At 34.2% G+C, this 19,496-nt stretch overlaps 2 protein-coding genes across 3 annotated transcripts in view; both read right to left on the bottom strand.

Moving 5' to 3' along the window:
- Positions 1 to 6,321: 6,321 nt before the first annotated feature.
- Positions 6,322 to 16,203, bottom strand: LOC133297447 (pentatricopeptide repeat-containing protein At1g20230-like). The gene is made up of 2 exons (XM_061496592.1): positions 16,182 to 16,203; positions 6,322 to 8,652 (listed from the first exon to the last, which is right to left on the bottom strand). The coding sequence occupies exons 1-2, from the start codon at positions 16,201 to 16,203 to the stop codon at positions 6,566 to 6,568; spliced, it is 2,109 nt and encodes a 702-aa protein (XP_061352576.1). The 3' UTR covers positions 6,322 to 6,565.
- Positions 16,204 to 17,283: 1,080 nt separating this feature from the next.
- Positions 17,284 to 19,496, bottom strand: part of LOC133297450 (ubiquitin C-terminal hydrolase 12-like) — a 44,196-nt gene continuing 41,983 nt past the window's right edge. For both annotated transcript variants that reach the window (XM_061496597.1, XM_061496598.1), the window contains exons 28-32: positions 19,010 to 19,096; positions 18,761 to 18,877; positions 18,553 to 18,627; positions 18,370 to 18,456; positions 17,284 to 18,215 (exon numbers count right to left, since the gene is read on the bottom strand). In XM_061496597.1, the coding sequence (XP_061352581.1) occupies positions 18,174 to 18,215; positions 18,370 to 18,456; positions 18,553 to 18,627; positions 18,761 to 18,877; positions 19,010 to 19,096 (408 nt within the window). In that variant the 3' untranslated portion in view covers positions 17,284 to 18,173. The remainder of the gene's footprint in view (positions 18,216 to 18,369; positions 18,457 to 18,552; positions 18,628 to 18,760; positions 18,878 to 19,009; positions 19,097 to 19,496) is intronic.

Here is a 19,496-nt window from a genome sequence, read left to right as displayed (position 1 = left end):
GGTAAAAAAAGAGAGAGAGCAATTTCGAAAAATTTGTGTGTAAAAGGAAACAATATTAAAAATAGAGAAAAATTTCGAAACTGTGCATGTATGAGAAATGGTGAGTTCAGGTAATAGCTCAAACAAAATTAAGAAAAAGGAAAGAAGAAATTTTTAGTAAACCTGAATGATATCATATATGATTGAATTAATAGAGCAGAAAATTAATAGTAATTAAATAAATTGTATATATTAAGCGATTTAAAAATTGAAAATGATTGAATAAAATAAAGAAATTTTTAGAAGAAACTTTTGAATATAACGCTGATTTTGTGAGATTTGATAAAATTTATTTTAATAGCTGATGAGAATAATAAGAGCATTTTAATTTTTTAATTTATTTAATTTTTATTATTAATTTATTTATTATATATTTATATTAATCACTAAAGATGTTATTATGTTTCAAAATTTTATGTTATGCATGACTGCAGCAACATATAAAACAAAATAATTACAAGGAGCAATACCAACACATGAATGATTAAATTTAATTTGATTTGCCACACCAAAAAAAATTGATTTGATTTGAATATAATGCTGGTCTTATGAGATTTGGTAAAATTTATTTTAATTGCTGATGACAATAATAAGAGCATTTTAAATTTTTATTATTATTAATTTTATTTATTATCTATTTATATTTATGCATGACTGCAGCAACATATAAAACAAAATAATTACAAGAAACAATACCAACACGTGCATGATTTAATTTGATTTGATTTGAAAATAAATTTTTTTATATCTAATTGTATAAATAAATAGAAACTTTAATAGAATTATTTTTCTTTATCTCAAAACAAAAAGAAAATCCTTTTACTCGTAATTCTGCCTCTATATATATGGATGTGGTCTGAAATGTAAATTGTTGAGTGAAGAGTCATGGATTACTACCTGGAAATACCAACTTATTTTGATTATCTGGAATTTTTGGAGGAAAGCAAAGAGAATGATGTTAATGCTTTCTTCGCGAAAATTTCATCTTATTCTCAATACTTGAGTTTTATGGAATTATGGTTGCCAAATTTGGAATCGATTCCATGTACTCCACCATCGTCACCACCTTCAACTCATCTTTTCTTTGATCAAAAACCTCCTCTTCCCTCTTCCTTCGTTCCCTCTGTTTTATCCCTTAATTAAGAGTCTTTGGCAACACCAACCATTGATGACTCAGTTGTTGAAACCAAGCCCTTGATACAAGATTTGAATTTTCATCCTATGTAACTTTCCATGCCTAGGGCTGGCAATATGGGCTGGCCCGCCCTGGCCCGCCACTGGCCCGCCCAAAATGGGTTGGGCCAGCCCGCCCCGTTTTGACAAAATGGGTTGAACTTTACAACCCGTCCCGTTTTATGAGTGGGCTGGCGGGCTGCGGGCCAACCCGCCTAAAATAAAAAAATTCATAAAATAAAATAAAAAACATAAAATTCTACATAAAAACACTTAAAAAAATCTGCATAAAAACACACAAAAAATTTGCATAAAAACACAAAAAAATCTGCATAAATACATATAATTGACGTTAACTTATATGGGTAGGTGACGTTATTGGATGGAAATTGATTATAAAATATAGCAAGGCAAATGAATAACATGTATTAGCTTAATATAGGTGACGTTAGCAAGGCAAATGTATTAGCTTTGTTAACATGTAAAAATATAATTATAAAATTTTTGTTACACAGCCCTACTTTGCCCAATGTATAGGTCCATGTAATTCTAATTTTACATTTCAACTTTCAGTAATTCTAATTTTTTTACTATTAAAAAAAATTAAAAATTAAAAAAATTAAAAATAGTAACCCAACGGGCCAACCCGGCCCGTTTTCCTATCAACCCGTTTTAACTCATTTGTAAACGGGGCGGGTTACATTGGGTTAGTGGGTTGGGACTCATAACCCAGCCCGCCAACTTGAGTGGGTTAAACGGGCTTGGCCCATATTGCCAGCCCTATCCATGCCCTTTAATCACACTCCAACAGTATCTGGTTACAATCTTCATCATCATGGTGTTCTTGATGATGGGCCGAATAACAATGGAGGAGAGAAAATCAAAGTTCTTGAACCCGAGATCATCAATCCCATGAAAAGCACCATCAACAGTCCAAGAACAACATGCCAACAACCCAAATCCAATGATTCGATGTAAGAAGTTCAACACAGAAGCCAAAGACCCAAGCGAAAACGGAGAAGACCCAATTATTGGGATGATTACATACATTGAAGTATGACTATGTTATGAGAATGTTGGGGTTCTGTTGTATTAATCTTAGTCGTTAATTTTATTCATATCCAACGACTTTAATTTATTAAATATATTTAGGGATTAATTTTTTTATTTTACAACCGTTAGATATAATTTTTTTTTCTGTTATTTTTGTTTGATCAAACATCTAATCTGACAATAACATCAATTATGGTAAAACCTAGTTTCCAGCTAAGAGACTTGATTATATAATACCGTCTTTTCTTTTCTTCTTATTTTTCTTTTGTTGTGATCTTCTGTTTATGAACTTTTGATTTCCGTGAGCTTTCGAGCATCAATCAAAGGATTGTTCTAACTTAACGACTCCACTAATTGTTTGAAACTAAAAAATACATTATGTTTCTGAAGCTAAAATTATGGTACGAAGATATATTGATCTGATGATTATCTTTGAAATATATGAAAGTTTATTTAACGTTATTATACAGTTAGATGACACCTTTTTGTTTCTTTCGCTGGTTCAAATAGGCCTTCATTCAGTTGAATAAATAAATTTAGTTTGGTGAGATACACTAAGAATTCAGATTACGATAAAAAAAAATTATTTCCTTATTATAAAAAAATTTCGCTTGTTATATGACATCTCATTTGCCAAATAAATTTTTGTGATTTAATATAAAAAAATAAATAAAATTTTGATTTGTGATTTAAATTTTTTTTATTATAACAAAATTTTGGTTTGTGATTTAAATTCAAAATAAAAATAAAAATTATTATTAATAAGGAAAACAAAATAAAGATTTGATTTGTGATTTAAACTAAAAAATCAATTTGAAAAATCTGTAGAAATAAAGAAAATAATTAAATAAATATTCTAAATTTCTAAGGAAGAATGATATTATTTTTAAAATTAATGATTAATGTTATAAGCTTCTGGGTTATTATTCGTGGTCTGAAATTAATGATGGCTTATGAATATTTTTCAAAAATAAAATTACCTAAATTAGGCGTGATTGCCTCTTGATTGAAACCCAATTTAGACGTGATTGGTGATGTGTTAAGTTTTGACACGTGTCACATTTTTAAACTCAGAAGCCTCTGAGTTCTGCGTTTGTGATTTAATACAAAAAATAAATCAAGATTTGATGTGTGATTTAAATTAAAAAAATAAATTTGTTTTTTTTTATTATAACAAAAATTTGGTTTGTGATTTAAATTAAAAGTAACAATTATTATTAATAAGGAAAACAAAATAAAGATTTGATTTGTGATTTAAACTCAAAAATCAATTTGAAAAATATGTATTAATAAAGGAAATAATTAAATAAATATTCTAAATATCTAAGGAAGAAGGATTACTTGATTTAAATTTAAATTATGTTTGTGAGAAATAAAATATATCAAATGAGATGTCATTGCGTAGATCTCGAAAAGTTATGTGGAATCAAAAAAAGAATTACCTAATTTGGATACTCGAGTCAAAAGTTATGGCCTTTAGAAGTTTTATGATTAAATTAATTTTTTTTTTTAGAAAAAAAAATGACACGTGTCAACACCTCATGAGAGACGCCCCATTTGGGCGTCTTCCCCTTAGGATGAGACGCCTCAATGGGGTGTCACATGTGACGCCCAAAAGAGGCATCACAGTGTGCAATAGATCTGTAATTTTTCTCAAAACTGCAATAAATACATAATTATTTAATTAAAAAATATTATTTTAATTTTTTTGCCCAAGCTTATGAGGAAAATAGAGTCGGTGCCATCTAAGTATGTTTTCTCACGTTGGAGGAAAGATATGAAGCAGAGGCACAAATTAACTCAAAAGTAGTTAGGGTGATTTAATTGCTAATCCTGAAGCAGAAAGACTTGATAAGATGTGCAAAGCTTTTCATGAATTTGCTTGAATGGGGTAAATACTGATTTATTTTTTTTGGAAATATTTAAGCTTTAGAGTTGAATTGGTTCTCTACATGGTATCAGAGTCTCGGTGTACCGGATTCGATCCTCGCCGCCTCCTACTTTCTTTCTTGTGGAACTTCTTTCTTCGCATAGGTAGGTAGGCCTATGCATTGTCAACTCTTCAAACCCATTGACCTCTTGTGTGAGGGGGCGTGTTGAGATATATAAAATCATTAATTTAACCTCACCCAATAACTTAAACTTTTGCGTTGAATTGGTTCTCTACACATCGGTCCATCGCTTCGCAACTAGTCCGATTCGGGGCGAGTCCAAGATTAAGGCTTTAAACCCCTCCCAAAAGTGATACTAGAAAGGATCGAACACATATTCTCATCCCCACCTGCTCAGCTCCCATCCTCCAACTTAGCTACTACCATTTGATGGCAAATACTGATGTTGATTTCAGGAAATTTATGAAATGGATGGATGACTTAAAAGTTAAGTTGTAAAAAGTCCTCTTCTGGAATAACTGAAACACTGCCTATTGCATCAAATATGTCAATGATTTCTGCTAATGATACTGCTAGAATTTTTAAAGAATGAAGGGCTTGATCCTATATTGCTACATGTATTAATACTTTCATCAAAGTATCTCAGTGATCCTATATGTCATACGCTATATTTATCACATGCATTTTTGGTGTGCACAAATCCAATACGAAGAATCAACCACTGCTTCACAAGATGGACAATTGTTCACTCAAAATGGTCAAACATTACATATTTAATTCCTGAATCCTTGCTCCCCCTGCTTTATATTTCATGAAGTTAAAATTATGGAATAATGTTGAACCCAAACCTAATTAATTATACATTCTTCCTCCCGAGGACAGTTCTTTTTCCGAATTAAAGAGTGAAATGCCATCATCATCTTGTAGTCGGTGCTGCTGATAAAAAAAGACAAAGAAGACCATTTTTCTGTTGGGGTTAGGGGGCAGAAGGAACCAACCTCAACGGAGAAATATTTTTCTTTTACAATTTTTTTTCTTTTTTCTTTTGGGTGCTATTTTAGCAATGAAGTGTTTTTAATATGTTGGTTCGATATCTATAAACGAATGTTAAATGCTAATGCCAAATGCCAAAAGTTAAGGAGAAAATTTTATGATCTATTTAAGATTTATTAGGTCTCACTCATTAATTAATTTTTAATTCCCAATAAATCTCAATCATTGGATGCACGAAAATCAACGGTTAAGATTTGGTGTAAGATTTATTATTCTTACACCGGTGTAAGTTGATCATATCCCATATATATATATATATATATATATATATATATATATATATATATATATATATTGTTGCATTATATTTTTGAAAGTACCACAGAGTACAGTCAATCTGTCACTGGAGACTTGTGTCTCAGTTCGTCCTGTTCGGCTCCAAGCCTCCAACTTAGACAAAGTTATTCAAGATTTTTTATTGAGTTCATAAATATCTGCACATGAAATTCTCAAACTTTGTGCCAGTTAACAAAGTATTAAGTATGGTTTGCAGGTCCCTTGTTGGCCATATTTTATAACCAAGGAAGTGATCTGCCTATAACAGAAGTCTTGCAGTATGGCTGAACATGAGTTGGAGCAAGTAAAGCATCCAGTATATATCAACTTATGTTAATGCATTCTATTCTATTCCTATAACTAAAGCATCCAGCTTATCATTGTCACAAATTCTTGAGGATAACCTAGGAAAACATTCTTCTAAAGTGAGTTTCCCTCTATAGTGAGCAAGTAAGAGTATATCTAATTTTAGTGGATTATGATCATGATGTACTTTCAATTAAATCAATGATGGATAAATCTTTACTTGATGACGTTCACTTTAGAGGAGCTTTATCCAAATAACCACTCCTGCAAATTTTCTTAACTGGCCAGCACTAAGTCAATTGTGAGAAGAGTACATATTACTTCCAATGTTCTGCTTCTAATGATAGAAGCACAAGAAGTTAGCAATAACAGATGCAATAGCAGCCAAAAACTGTTGTTGCTGTTGTATTGAAATCTGCCTTTCTATCCTATGAAAACTGCATTTCTTTGAACCCAGTTAAGTTTTCTTCAACAAATCACAACAGAAAGAACAATATCATTTTAAACTCCTTGTATGCACAGTGCCTGCAGCCCCACAGAGACATTTTCTTGACAGAGATTTGTTTTTTATTGCTAAGAATCTCTGACACAGATACATTAGCTGATCTACCCACAGTTATTGTTAATGTTAATGTCTCCAACTCACCGAAATCACAGGAGTTGTACTTTCCAATTGTATTTATAGCAAAACACTGAGTCTACTGAAATTTGGTTAAGACAGATTCAGATAGAATAACTGTTACCACTTAATCCTAACAACCTAATTCAAATTATCACCATAAGTCTTGACAAGAACAATTTCCATTTCTGAAGTGATGAAACCTCAAGGAGTCTCTGACAATGATCGTTACACCAACAACCTTAGCCATATACTTAATGGCATTGTGACAGTCACCACAGATTCTCAAATTCTTAAAAACCCTTATAGATGATTGTCCACTCAAATTAAGTATCCCAAAGGCAACAGCAAGCTTCTCACTGTGGTTGCAAAGACTCTCAGCTTTTTCCTCTTGATCAACATCTTGCAGAACATAATCAGTGTCAGGCTTATATCCAGCCAATTTCATTTTCTCACCCAACTCATCTAAAAAGTTATAGATTTTATCACTCTCCTTGTTACTTTTGTCTCCAACAACAAAAGTGTGAACTCTATTTCCCACTTGAAGCCAACTACAGCCTGGAGTTTTTGTGATTCCTCTCCCTTTCATCAATATTCTGGTTTCTGAAGCTTCGCTCCACAATTTGGCAGTGACAAGTATGTTGAATAATGAAACATAATTTCCGGGGTTGTTGGGCTCAATCTCAAATAGTTTCTTGGCTGAAATTTTTGCCAACTCCACATTCTTATAAACTCTACAGGCACCAAGAAGTGCTCCCCAAGCACTAGCAGTTGGTCCCATAGGCATTCTCTGTATAAACTCATATGCCTCATCAAGGCGACCGACACGGCTAAAGACATCAACCATACATGAATAGTGATTAGCATCAGGTCCTACTAGATAATCCCTACTCATTGAATTGAAGATCTGAAGTCCTTCCTCTATAAGCCTTGAGTGGCTACAACCAGACAGAACACCAATAAAAGTAACGGAATTGGGCTTGACCCCTGACTGTAGCATGTTCTCAAACAGCAAAAGCACTTCTTTTCCATTCCCGTGCATTGCGTTTGCAATGATCATCGTGTTCCAAGCAAAAACATCCTTTCTGGGCATCATACTAAAGACATTCCTTGAAAGATTCAAGTCACCACATTTAGCATACATATATACTAGAGCTGTTGTGCTTGTTAAGTCCCCAATTAACCAATGCCTAAAGACATAGCAGTGTACCTCCTTGCCCATCCTCAAGCTTTCTAAAATAGAGCAAGCTGGTAAGATACTACTAATTGTTATCTGATTAGGTTTAAATCCCATATATTGCATCTTCCTAAGCATCTCCAATGCATCCTCTGTTTGCCCATTTTGCATGGATCCACCAATAACAGCATTCCATGTAGCTTCATCTGCTTTGACTCCTTCTTTGCTCATCTGGGAAAACAGGGCAAGACCCTTCGCATATTCTTTGTTTGTGAAGTATGCTGTTAAAACTCCATTCCAAGATACAACATCTCGATGTGGCATCAAATCAAATACTATTCGAGCATGTTTTACACTTAGACACCTTGCATACATGCTTACAAGTGCACTGCAAACAAACACATTTTCTACCATCTCATGTCTCAAAGCAAATCCATGAATTGCTTTTCCAGAGTTTAAATCTTTCAATTCTGAGCACGCGGGTAAAATGCTAGACACAGTCACCGAATTTGGTCTCACCCCATTCCAAATCATTTTGCGAAGAACAGCCAGGCTTTGCCTAGGCAATCCACAATTAACATAGCATGAGGACAACGAGGTCCAAGAAACCACATCTTTCACAACCAAATCATTAAAAACACGCCTTGCGCCCTCGAGACATTTACATTTACCATAGGCATGAATCAATGCATTGCCCAAGAAAACATCTGACATCATTCCACATCGAATTGCATCATCATGAACCTCCTTGGCTCTCAAGGCATCACCAGAGGCAGCACAAGCCTTGGCAACTGCCAAAAACACCATCTTGTGGGGTTTGATGCCCCGTGCCCGCAGTGAAGCATAGATCTTTATAGCTTCATTTGGAAGTCCACGAATGGTGAAAGCTGAAATCAATGTGGAACAAGTGGTCGGATCTGGTTGAGGAATATTATCAAACAGTTGGTGGGCACGCATAAAATTGCCCACATTTAAGGCTGCTTTAACGAGCTTGAGACCCAGGTGAGAGGGAATGTTGGTGGGCAGAGAGGGAGCCACCTTTGCTTCAGTGATGGAGGAAACTGCTGAAGAGAAAGTGTAAGAGTTAAAGTGAGAATGAGGAAGACGAAGAAACGTGGCAGTGTGGCACAGCCAAATTCACAAGAATTCGGATCCATTTTGTAGTCTGATTCGGCCCCCGGGTCGGGTAAATCAGAAATAATCATATTTGTTCCGTAATCATTATCAGAAAAGATTCATGTAATTCAATAGAAAATTTAAAAAATAGGATTAATGCTTATGCAATGGGAGGTAAAATTATCTCCATTAATTTTATAATGATATCATTTTGGGATTTAAGAGAAAAAAAAAATATTTTAGTAAAATTCATGATATAAGATGAAAGTAAAATTTCCAAAAGAAACTCTATATTTCTTCGAAAACAACGTCGTTTTAAAATTACAATATATAATTTTATCTCTTGTTGGTTGTTGTATATATATATATATATATATATATATATATATATATATATATATATATGAGAAAAATATTTCTTCTTGCAACACGAGATTAAGTTATCCCCTGTGGCACAGAACAACATTATTTTGAGGTTTAAAAAAAAGCGTATTTAAAATTTTTATGTTTTTTTCATATTATAAATTTTATTGAAAATTCTGTATTATTTTTTCAAATTTAAAATGAGATTTTTTTGAGATTACAAGAGATAACTTAATCGCGAAAGAAACCCCTCTTTATATATATATATATATATATTATTTATTTAACATAATAAAATTAGGAATACATAGCACTACAAGAATACTAATGGGTTGTGATTCCAATTAATAGTGATTAAAATCAATTTTAACAATTAGATGTATATCATAGAATATATGCAAAGTATGTGAATTGAAATCAAGTCAAGATTGTAAAAATTCTTAATTTATTTATAAATTAAATCATTTTTGAAATATATTTGCTTTCCAAAAGTACTCAAAAAAATATGAAAATAAATTTTATAATAAAAATTAAAAATGACAGTGTGCTCTTTAATCTTTGAAAAGCAATCACAATATACATCGGGTCCTATTTTGTCATTTCTAACTAATAATGGGGACATAATCCCAAGAGACAAACAAACGATTTCCAAATGAAACATGCAAATTGTAACATCCCCGTCTTGAGCCGGTTCAATTAACATACATATGATACAAACAGAAACAGCGAAAGACTTAACTTACGAAAATATGAGCTAACTTTTTCTTTTTCTTTAATCCTTTTTCACATGACATATCATATTGCATACTTCTTCTAATTTAATTCTTATTTGACGGAGACGAAAAATCGGACAGAGTAACCTCTGTAAATCGGACAACTGGGGATTTACAAATCTCACTCTCAAGGTATCCTGATAGACAATTTATACAGTATATACTTTCAAACATACTAGATATCCATATAGGATCATATACACATCCATGGGCGCATGCATAACTTGGCTCCGTGCCACCGATGAACCATTATGACTAAGATGTTGTTGAAGACAGTGGGTGAAAAATCACTGATAGATTTGAATTCGTGTGACTAAGATGTTATAATTAATCCTGCAATCAAAGTAATAAAATTGTAAAAAAACAAACTCACAGGATAGAAGAATCAGATGTCAGTATGTAGGGAAGTCTGAGCCCAATTATGTTGTCTCCTTAAGACAATTTGTTCTCTTTATTGATGTCGAAGGTTGATGAACAATTGCTTCCCAGGATAGAACGAATTGCACGTCTCCAGAATGATGACATATCAATCAAGAGCCCCAACGAACACAACCAAATGTTTGAGAGAAATCGCACTTATGGACAAAATGGACTAACTGCGGATGCATGGCAAAAAAAAACGGTGCTTATTCTGATGGGTTTGTGATGTATATATAAACACCGATAGGGCATGATGAACTGTCGTCGACGAACCGGTGAAGCGCTGCCGACGAACCTTTACGACCGGTGGCAGCGAACCTGTTAAAATAACCGAACGCACCGTCTCGATTCAAAACGGCAGGAAAGAACCGAATGGTTCAAAATGCCGGGAAGCAACGGATAGGATCGGGGCATTTAGGACAAAAAATTAATAAAAAATTATTTAATAAAAAAATTTTATTTCTCTCACTCACGCGCGATTGAACTGAACCGAGTTTAGCTAAGCCGGATGGCGGCAGCGGCGCTGCACGTGTGTGGTGGACTAAGACACACATGAGTCCTCTCTCCTCCACAAAAGTGGAGTGTACCTAAGGGGCAAACAAAAGAGACCTTGTGGAAGTTTATTCACTCTTCCACCTATCATTACTTGTCCAATGTGGGACTTCTGTCCACACCTCTTTCACATTCCCTCTTTATCTTCTTCCTCAACCCACTTCTTATTCATAACTCATGAGATTTAAACACAAATCCAACAATCCCCCACATGGATAAAAAGACAATTCATCGTGACGAAATGCAAATGAACATGAATGCAAATTGCGATTCCTCAGCGAGAAATAATTGCATCGAGATAGGAAGGGGTTGTTGGTCCCGGATAAACTCAAGAGGGGGGTGAATTAAGTTTATTAAAAATTTTACAATTTAAAAACACACGCAACTGCGATAAAATAAAGTGTAAAGGAATGAAGGGACACGATTATTCAACATGGAAAAAACTCCAACTTGAGGGGGGGAAAACCCACGACCGTAATTTGGATAGCTCTATCCAATTGAGAGACAAATTCACTATTGATCAATTCAAAGTACAAGAACAGACCATATTCTACCATTTTACAAGAATTACCCTGAAACTTTACCCAAGGTTTCCGAAATCCTACCCGTAGGATTCTCACGGAGTCTAATCAAAGACTCTCTGAAGCCAAACGGCTCCCGTCTTTATTTGCAACAAATAAAGACCGACTTATTTCTAAGCCATGACCTTTTCTGAGGTCAAGAAGAATAGAGTATAATCAAAGACTCTCGAAGCCAAACGACTCCCATATTTATTCGCAATAAACAAAAACTGACTTATTTCTAAGCCATGGCCTTTTCCAAGGTCAAGAAGAAAATCCAATTAAAATTGGTTAACTCACACGCTTCTAAATAATAAGCAAATAGGTACAAATAAAACTTAAGTGGTGAACTCAATGAATCTACTCATGTCTTGATTCCCAAATTAGTTTGAATGCGCCTTAAGAAGAAATACTTATAATATGCTCAATGCGCTCTTTCTTTTGAATGGTAAAAAAAAAATTCTTGAATGCTCATTAACACTTTAGAGAAAAGCTCCAAGTATGGTATTTATAGATTTTTTCTCAAAATAAATCTTAAGGAAAAATCTAAAGATTATCATTATTTTTAAGAAAACTTTACAAAATATCTTTTTGAAAATAAAATCAAAATCTTCAATTTAACTTTTCAAAAATAGATAAAATCAAATCAAATCTTTTAAAAAGAAAATTAATCTTAGATTAACTTTTTCTTTTTCAAATCAAAAATCAAATCGTAAAAATCTATTTGGATTAAAAATAAAATTTTAAATCTTCTTTCCTTAATTTCACCTATCTAAGGTTGCTAGGTGGTTCCCACAAACCAACAAAGCAAAAATACTCCATGATACAATTTCCAAACCAGAGTATGTCTCGGTTTAAACAGAACTGGGCATGATTCACTCACTAATAAATTTTCACCTTTTACTATGTTAAACTCCTCATCTAAACATCACATTACATCATCAAATTCTTCACAAAATCATCAATTTTTCATCATACAAATTGTGTCTAAATTACAAATTTTTCACCTTAAAATTTTATTGGTTTTTCCTTCACAAGACACCACTACAAGAAATAATTATCAAAGCCATATGGTCATCCACGGTCTCCAACTACCCAAACCAACATACGCATACACATAGGGCATGAATTTTATGATCTCATTAAAAACTCGATGAAATTGAAAATACTTATCACAAAACAACTCCTTAAGTCCAAACAAGAAATATACAAGCTCCTAAGCAAACCAATCTACCTCCAATGACCTCTCCAAGCTGAAAATTGTCCCACTATGAGAGGAGATGATCTCTTCATACATTCACACCCAAACCAAACTTAAAACATGAAAGGTACTCACAAGATAATGGCGAACAAGTTTGTAGTTCAAGGTTTCTCCTAAAAATGTCTCTAACTCAAAATATGAAATTTATGCACTTCTTTTTGGCCTCCAACAGTGGGACCATGAAATTTACAGCCAAAAGGGAGGAAGGGGAGCATATTTTTTAGAGAGAAAGTGGAATTCAAATGACTTAAGTGACATAGATTGCCACATAAGCATATATAGGACGAAATACCACTTAAACCACTCATTTAACCCACTAATCACCAATTAATCCATGAATCATCCATTTAATAAAAATTTAACATTCATCAAAGTCCCTTAATTACACTTTAAGAGATGAATCCAGAGTTTCACGGTAATTTGGTGAAATTACAATTTTATCCATAGTTGTGCATCGACGACACTTTTTCCCAAAAATCATCAAAATTCACCCATTTTACTAATCATTTTTCTTAACTCTAAATACCTCTTTCAACTTATATCCAAATCCTAGGTCAGAAATCTCGTTTCTGGTTTATCCAGTGGAATTTACACCGCAGTATTTTATCCGGTAAAAATCATTATTTATCAATTTTTCCAGAAATTTGCCTATACACTACAAATTTCGTTATGAATCTATTTCTAGTAATTTTACCATTTCACATATCAAGGTTACATATTTGTCAATTTATCGTTTTACCCTTCGAGTGTATTTTGACCTAACATTCAGGGTTTTCACTTAACACACTATCTAGCCCACAATTTAATTATTAATATGCATTTCAAATATGTGAAATGTTATAGTTTCAGCCTATAGGAGCTTTCAAATCTCTCATTCCTTGATTGTAGGGAGTTCTATGGTAAGTAAACTCACCTCTTTTCATGTTTTCAGGGTGATTTAAGGAAGTTGGATTTTTGGAAGAATAGTATTGCGAAAATTCATGATGTTTAATGGATTTTGATGGTTGTTGATGATGTAGAGTTGAGCAAAGTGTCTCATTGATTGAGGAGAATCCATTGGAAGCATCATTGGATTAGAAAACCTAGTTTATTGGTTCTAAGAACAAGGGTAAGTTGATGATTAAGTAGTAATATTGAGTTTATAGCTATTGACTTAATGTTTTATGTGTTGTTTGAGTTGTTGATCACATTTTCACCTTGCCATAGGTTGCACTAGTGTGGAAGTGGTGATTGTGTTCATTTTCATATAAATAAAGCAGAAAAATAGAAGTCTACAAAAGGGTAAACTTCTGGACATTAGGGTTAATCCTTCTGTGTGTATGCATTATGAGATGATGATGATGTTATGCTTTGTATGTATGAGATGTATCTTTGGCTAGTAGATTTATGTATGTTTGCAGTCACTTTCCTTGAAACCCGACAGGGATTTCCTTGGGGTTATGTACCTAAGAGTCGAAGGAATTTCTTGAAAGTGTACTACATGTATGGATTTTCCTTGGTGTGAGCCCTTGAGGAACTCCTTAGGGATTTGATGCCTAAGAGACAAAGGTTTCTCTTGAGAGGACCATACTATAGGGACTTCCCTTAGAGTCAGCCCTACGAGGACCTCCTTGAGATCAAACATCTAAGAGACAAAAGGGTTCTCTTAGAAGTTTCCTTTGAGTTGAGAAGATATGATGTATATATGCTATGATTATTTTACTATAATGCACAATGGTGGAGTGATTCTCCAAAAATCCTTAGTTTACTGAGATGTTTATCTCACTCCGTGTTAGAGATATCATTTCAAGTACCAACAATGATGATGTTGGAGCATCACATGGTAAGAGGCTAGATGTAGCATGATTGTCTAGCATATTATGCCCGATTACTGTTTTGATGTATATGTAATCAAATTTTGAGGATAGTTCCTGATATGATGAGATGATAGTTTAGTTTACACATTTTGTATAAGCCTTCTAGTACATTTAATTGAAATCATGTATAGGGCTTGTATCTCCAATGAAGTATATGTATTTTGGACAATGTGAATGTGTAATGAAGTAAAGAAAGATGATGTTGTACATTATTTAGTGCAAGAGATGTAAACGTATGTTTATACTTGGGACTCAAGTTACACAAATGAGATCTTATGCCAATGAGGGCTAGGTAACTTAATGAGAATGAGACATGAATGTAAGAAATGATATATTACCATAAGAAATGTGTAAGTAAAGATGAATGTCTAAGTTTGAAACATTAACATGATAATGTTCTCTCTTAGAATATGATGCCTAAGACGATGGCAAAGATAATGTATCCCTTGAGAGATTGTATAAGTGTTAATGCATGCATGAAAATTATGTTGACGAGTTAACTTGATGTGCAAGAAATGCATTAAGCCTTAGCTTGAGAAACAAGTAACATGCATAAGATGTTGGAGTCCATAGATTTGATGTGTATTAATATATGTCAATCATAGGAAGCATGTATTGGTCAATTAGGTACCAAGAGAAACCAAGAAATGGGAGTATGTCTTCCAAAGTTGGTAACAAGACACCAAGGGAACCATGTAAAGTATAGAGAAGCTCGCTAAATTGCTCACTACTGCGAGCAGTCCAGCGAGCAAATATAAGAGACAGGAAGTAGCCACTATCTGGGCAGTGAGTTGGTTAACGAGCAGGCTAGCGAGAAGAATCAGGGGATGGTAGTAGCTACTGCCCATAATTTAAATTACTCGCTAATCTTCTCGGTACAGCGAGCAGTGCAGTGAGGAAATACGATATGCTCGCTGACTTGCTCGTTGTAATGAGTAGCTTAGCGAGGAGGCATAATTGACAGCCCTTGTTACTGTCTAAAATATTAATTACTCGCTAACCACAACTCGCTTAAGCGAGGAGATCAGTGAGCAGGGTAAAATCAATGAATGTTAATGTTAAATAGTTTTAGGCCATGTTGGTTTATGGAGACTACATGGTAATGATTTACAAGCAATGTATAATACATTTGGGTAAAGTATGACGCTTTCAATTTATATGAGTTATGATTATAGTCTTTGAATTAATTGAAGGGAAAAGTTCACCAATGCCCCTCTAGTTTACTCCAAAACCACTTACGCCCTGTGGTTTTTTTCTTATCACATATGCCCCTGTGGTTTGTAAAAGGATATATTTTTTATCACATATGTCCCTGTGGTTTCTTAGTTTTTACAAAGCACAGGGACATATGTGATCGAAAAAAGACAACAGGAACATAAGTGATTCTGGAGTAAACCATAGTGGCATTGGTAAACTTTTCCCTTAATTGAATATGGAAAGAGTTTAACAATAGAAAGCAAAAAAGAAAAAGTTTATCCATTATTTAATTCAACTACTGTGATTATAACTGCCCTTAGTGCCATATACAATACTAACAAACTAGTCATGAATAGGGTGTTACAGTCGACCTTTCTATGTTAGGCACAATTACATTATAATACAGAGTCCACTCTACTAGAGGGATGTCCCCTTTTCAGGCTCTCTATGGTAAACCCCGATTAATGATTCCACACTATCTGAGAGGCCTGGTACCAGTAGAAGCCTTGGATACCATGTTAACTCGTCAATGAAATTTTAGCTGACTTAAAGAAGAATCTTGCAGCCGCTAGAAACCGCATGCAAGTTCAAGCAAATAAGCATCGCCAGGAGAAGACATTTAATGGGGGTGATATAGTATGGGTTAAGCTACAGCCACATCGTCAGATTTCAGTGGAGAGGAGAATAAATCACAAGTTAGCTAAGCGTTTTTTTTTTTTTTGCCCTTTTCCAGTGGTGGAAGTTATCAGCCCAGTAGCCCGTCGTCTTCAACTTCCCGATGGGTGTCACACTCAACCTACATTTCCTGTCTCAGTCCTCAAGCCTTTTAAAAGCTCCGTCCAGCAGAACCCCATGCCGATACCTACGTTGAGCATTGCTAATCGCCCAGTCCAACAACCGTTAGCAGTATTGGCCTCGCGAAGTATTCAGTGGACTCGGACAGTACCAGAGGATGCCTCGTGGGAACCAGTGGAGAATCTTCGGCGTGTGTACCTGCAGCTTGACCTTGGGGACAAGGTCCCTCTTAATGGGGGAGGAGTCGTTACGTGTAGACGCATAGGCCAGAGTGACTATAAAACTATACTGAAGTCTGAACACATGCTTTACAATGATTAGTTGCAATGTCTGTGCTGGGAAGCTGTTGATAGGATCTGTTTAGTTAGTAGTTCTGTTGTACTCTTGAGTAGTTAGTGGGGACGTTAGTTGTTGCTTTCATTGTAGACACGTGCCCTTCGTATGTAGGAGTAGCTTTTGTATATAAGGAAGGAGGTGTGGAGCAACTGTTCCTCACGTATGAATAATAATAAAAAGTTACTTTTCCTTTTCTCTCCGATAATTAGGGCCTTCCTAACTTCGAATTATAATTAGAGTTCGAATCTCTAGATTGATGCTGTTCAACAAGTCCGTACTCCATAGTTACAATTCTTTCATACTGCCATGATCTAATTAAGTCGTTTTCCACTCAAAACATTTTATTCTTACACTTTTTTTTCCTGGTTTTCTGTTTGCGCGAGCTAATAACATAACTTCAGCACTTAATGAGATCTATTGCATTTTATCTTTTTTGCACAACAAATATGATCATTTTTCTGCATGAGCGGATTGAAATAAAAGTTACAAAGAAACATCTCTTCTTTCATTAAACGAATATGAGACCATTTGCCTTCTGAGCACCATCTGAATTTCTTCCATTAAACTCCAATGACAGGACAAAGAATGAACATTTCCCTTCCGAGCAGCATCTGAAGCAAGAGAAGTACAAACTAGAATTCAAGCTACCCTTTGCCTCAATTTTTTATCCAAGCCCCTCCCTGGCGTTTAACATTTTTTTGCATACTAGAGACAATTGGAAGGACATTCAAAGACCAACACAGAAGCTTTTCATAGCTTAAGTGTGAAAAAGCTCGTAATGTCCATATTTTCCCAATCCTTTTCTCTCGTCCTAGTCACAGCAAGGAGAGAGGGAAAAAACAGCAGAAACAGCCATATGAAATGGCAAAAATTTTATGCTAACCAGAGGTATATGGAGGCTGGCTAGTTTCTTTTACAACAATACATAAAAGCTGTCTCTGCTACACCATTATGCAACACTTCTGACTGGAGCAAATCATTAAGCAATCAAGAAAATGACAAAAAGTCAACCAACTATACCCTGTATACACTCACTAATCCAAAAATCTTATGTACTGATACAGTTCAGTGATGATGTTCAATGACCTCGAAGAACCTCCATATAAATACGGAAGTAGTAAAAAGCTCAAGGCGCTGTGGTTGGCAGATACAAGGTGTTGAGAGCAATGTTACTCCATTGACAGAAAGAATTACATATCACATAACAAACTTAAAGTCTGCAGACACCACCTGAATTGCTGATTTCATTAGTTGCCTATACAGAGTAGCCAGCATTTTGCTATCTTCGCCAAGTCTACAAGGCCGGGGGTGAACATTGCAAATTCATCCCATTTTGAACTCATCAGTAGTGGTTTCCTAATTATAAATCTTTACTGGCTTCTCAAACGTGTGGCGGTTCTGGAAAAAAAAAACCATGTAAATTTGAATGGTGTAAACAATGCAAGTTTTTTAACCTCAAAACTAAAACCGTAGTATCAGTAGAGTGGACAAAAACAACCAAAAAAGACTGAAATGTACTTAAAAATCTTGCTCTCATCAGGAATTTACTAACCTGATTAACAGCATATGATCTTTTAGGAGCATTGTCAGTATGCTCCAGGCCAAGATATTGTTCCCAAGCACCATAAACATCTCTTCTCTATCATTAGATACCAAAAAAGTAGAATGTAAACACAAATTCAAAAATATGAAAATAGTGATAAATATCTATAAAAGAAAGTTTCCATGAATGCACCTGAAAACGACTGGATACAATGTCAGAGTCCTGAAGGTACTCAGGCCGCCCTAGTGAAAGAAAAGCAAACTTCCACTGGCCAAACAATAAATATAATAAAAACAGTTAGGTAAACTGAAACCAAATATACCAGTCAATTTTTGTTCAACGAAAAATCCATCAAGCAAACAAAATGACTCAAAAGCTGGAAATCTAAACGAGGAAATACCTTGCCAAACTCCTCGTCAGGAACTTGAAGTTTCTTCTGTATTCGTACTTTAATTTCGGATAGAGTTTCACCTTCGTGTATAACTAAGAAAAAAGGTTCCCCAAAGTTTTGAATTTGCTATACATTTAAGAGGGAAAACAAAAATACAAACGTTTGTCATACAATTGATGTAAGTAAGCATTAAATATCAAAGAAATCAAAATATTTAAAACTTCACAAAACCAAAATGAATCAATTAAAATTATTTACCAGTTGGTTCTGAGCTGTGTCTTTATTAAAATGGTACACATGAATAAGACGATCATGAGGACCAAGATTTTTTTCTTCTTCTGGAATCTGTAACATTTGAATATAACCAGGAAAGAGTTTCATTCATTTTGTGAGAGAAATTGAATGATTAAAAATAGTATTAATTATATATTTAGAAGAATAGTCTAGCACTGTTATTATTTGAACAAATAAAAGCAGGAATACTTCATACACTTACAGGGTGTTTGGTAGAGGTGAAATTTTTTTTTTACTAGGGAAATACAATTACTAGGTATATGGTGGGAAAGTGAGTTTGGTAAGAAGGTTAAAAAAAAGTTGTTTGGTAGGTCGAAATTTTACTGAGAAAATTTGGTTAAATTTGCTGAGTCTATGTTTGGTTAGAAGTAAAATATTGATGGGTAAATGGGTTAAAATTATGAAAGTGGACATTTTAATTTTTGAATCTAAAACAAAAAAATAACCCTCT

This window comes from Gastrolobium bilobum, unplaced genomic scaffold (assembly GCF_033153095.1).
Source record: "Gastrolobium bilobum isolate Gb01-03AN ecotype WA unplaced genomic scaffold, APGP_CSIRO_Gbil_v1 utg25662, whole genome shotgun sequence".
Classification (NCBI taxonomy): domain Eukaryota; kingdom Viridiplantae; phylum Streptophyta; class Magnoliopsida; order Fabales; family Fabaceae; genus Gastrolobium; species Gastrolobium bilobum.
The sequence above is the reverse complement of the archived record's forward strand: the minus strand, read 5'-3'. Positions and strand labels throughout refer to the sequence as shown.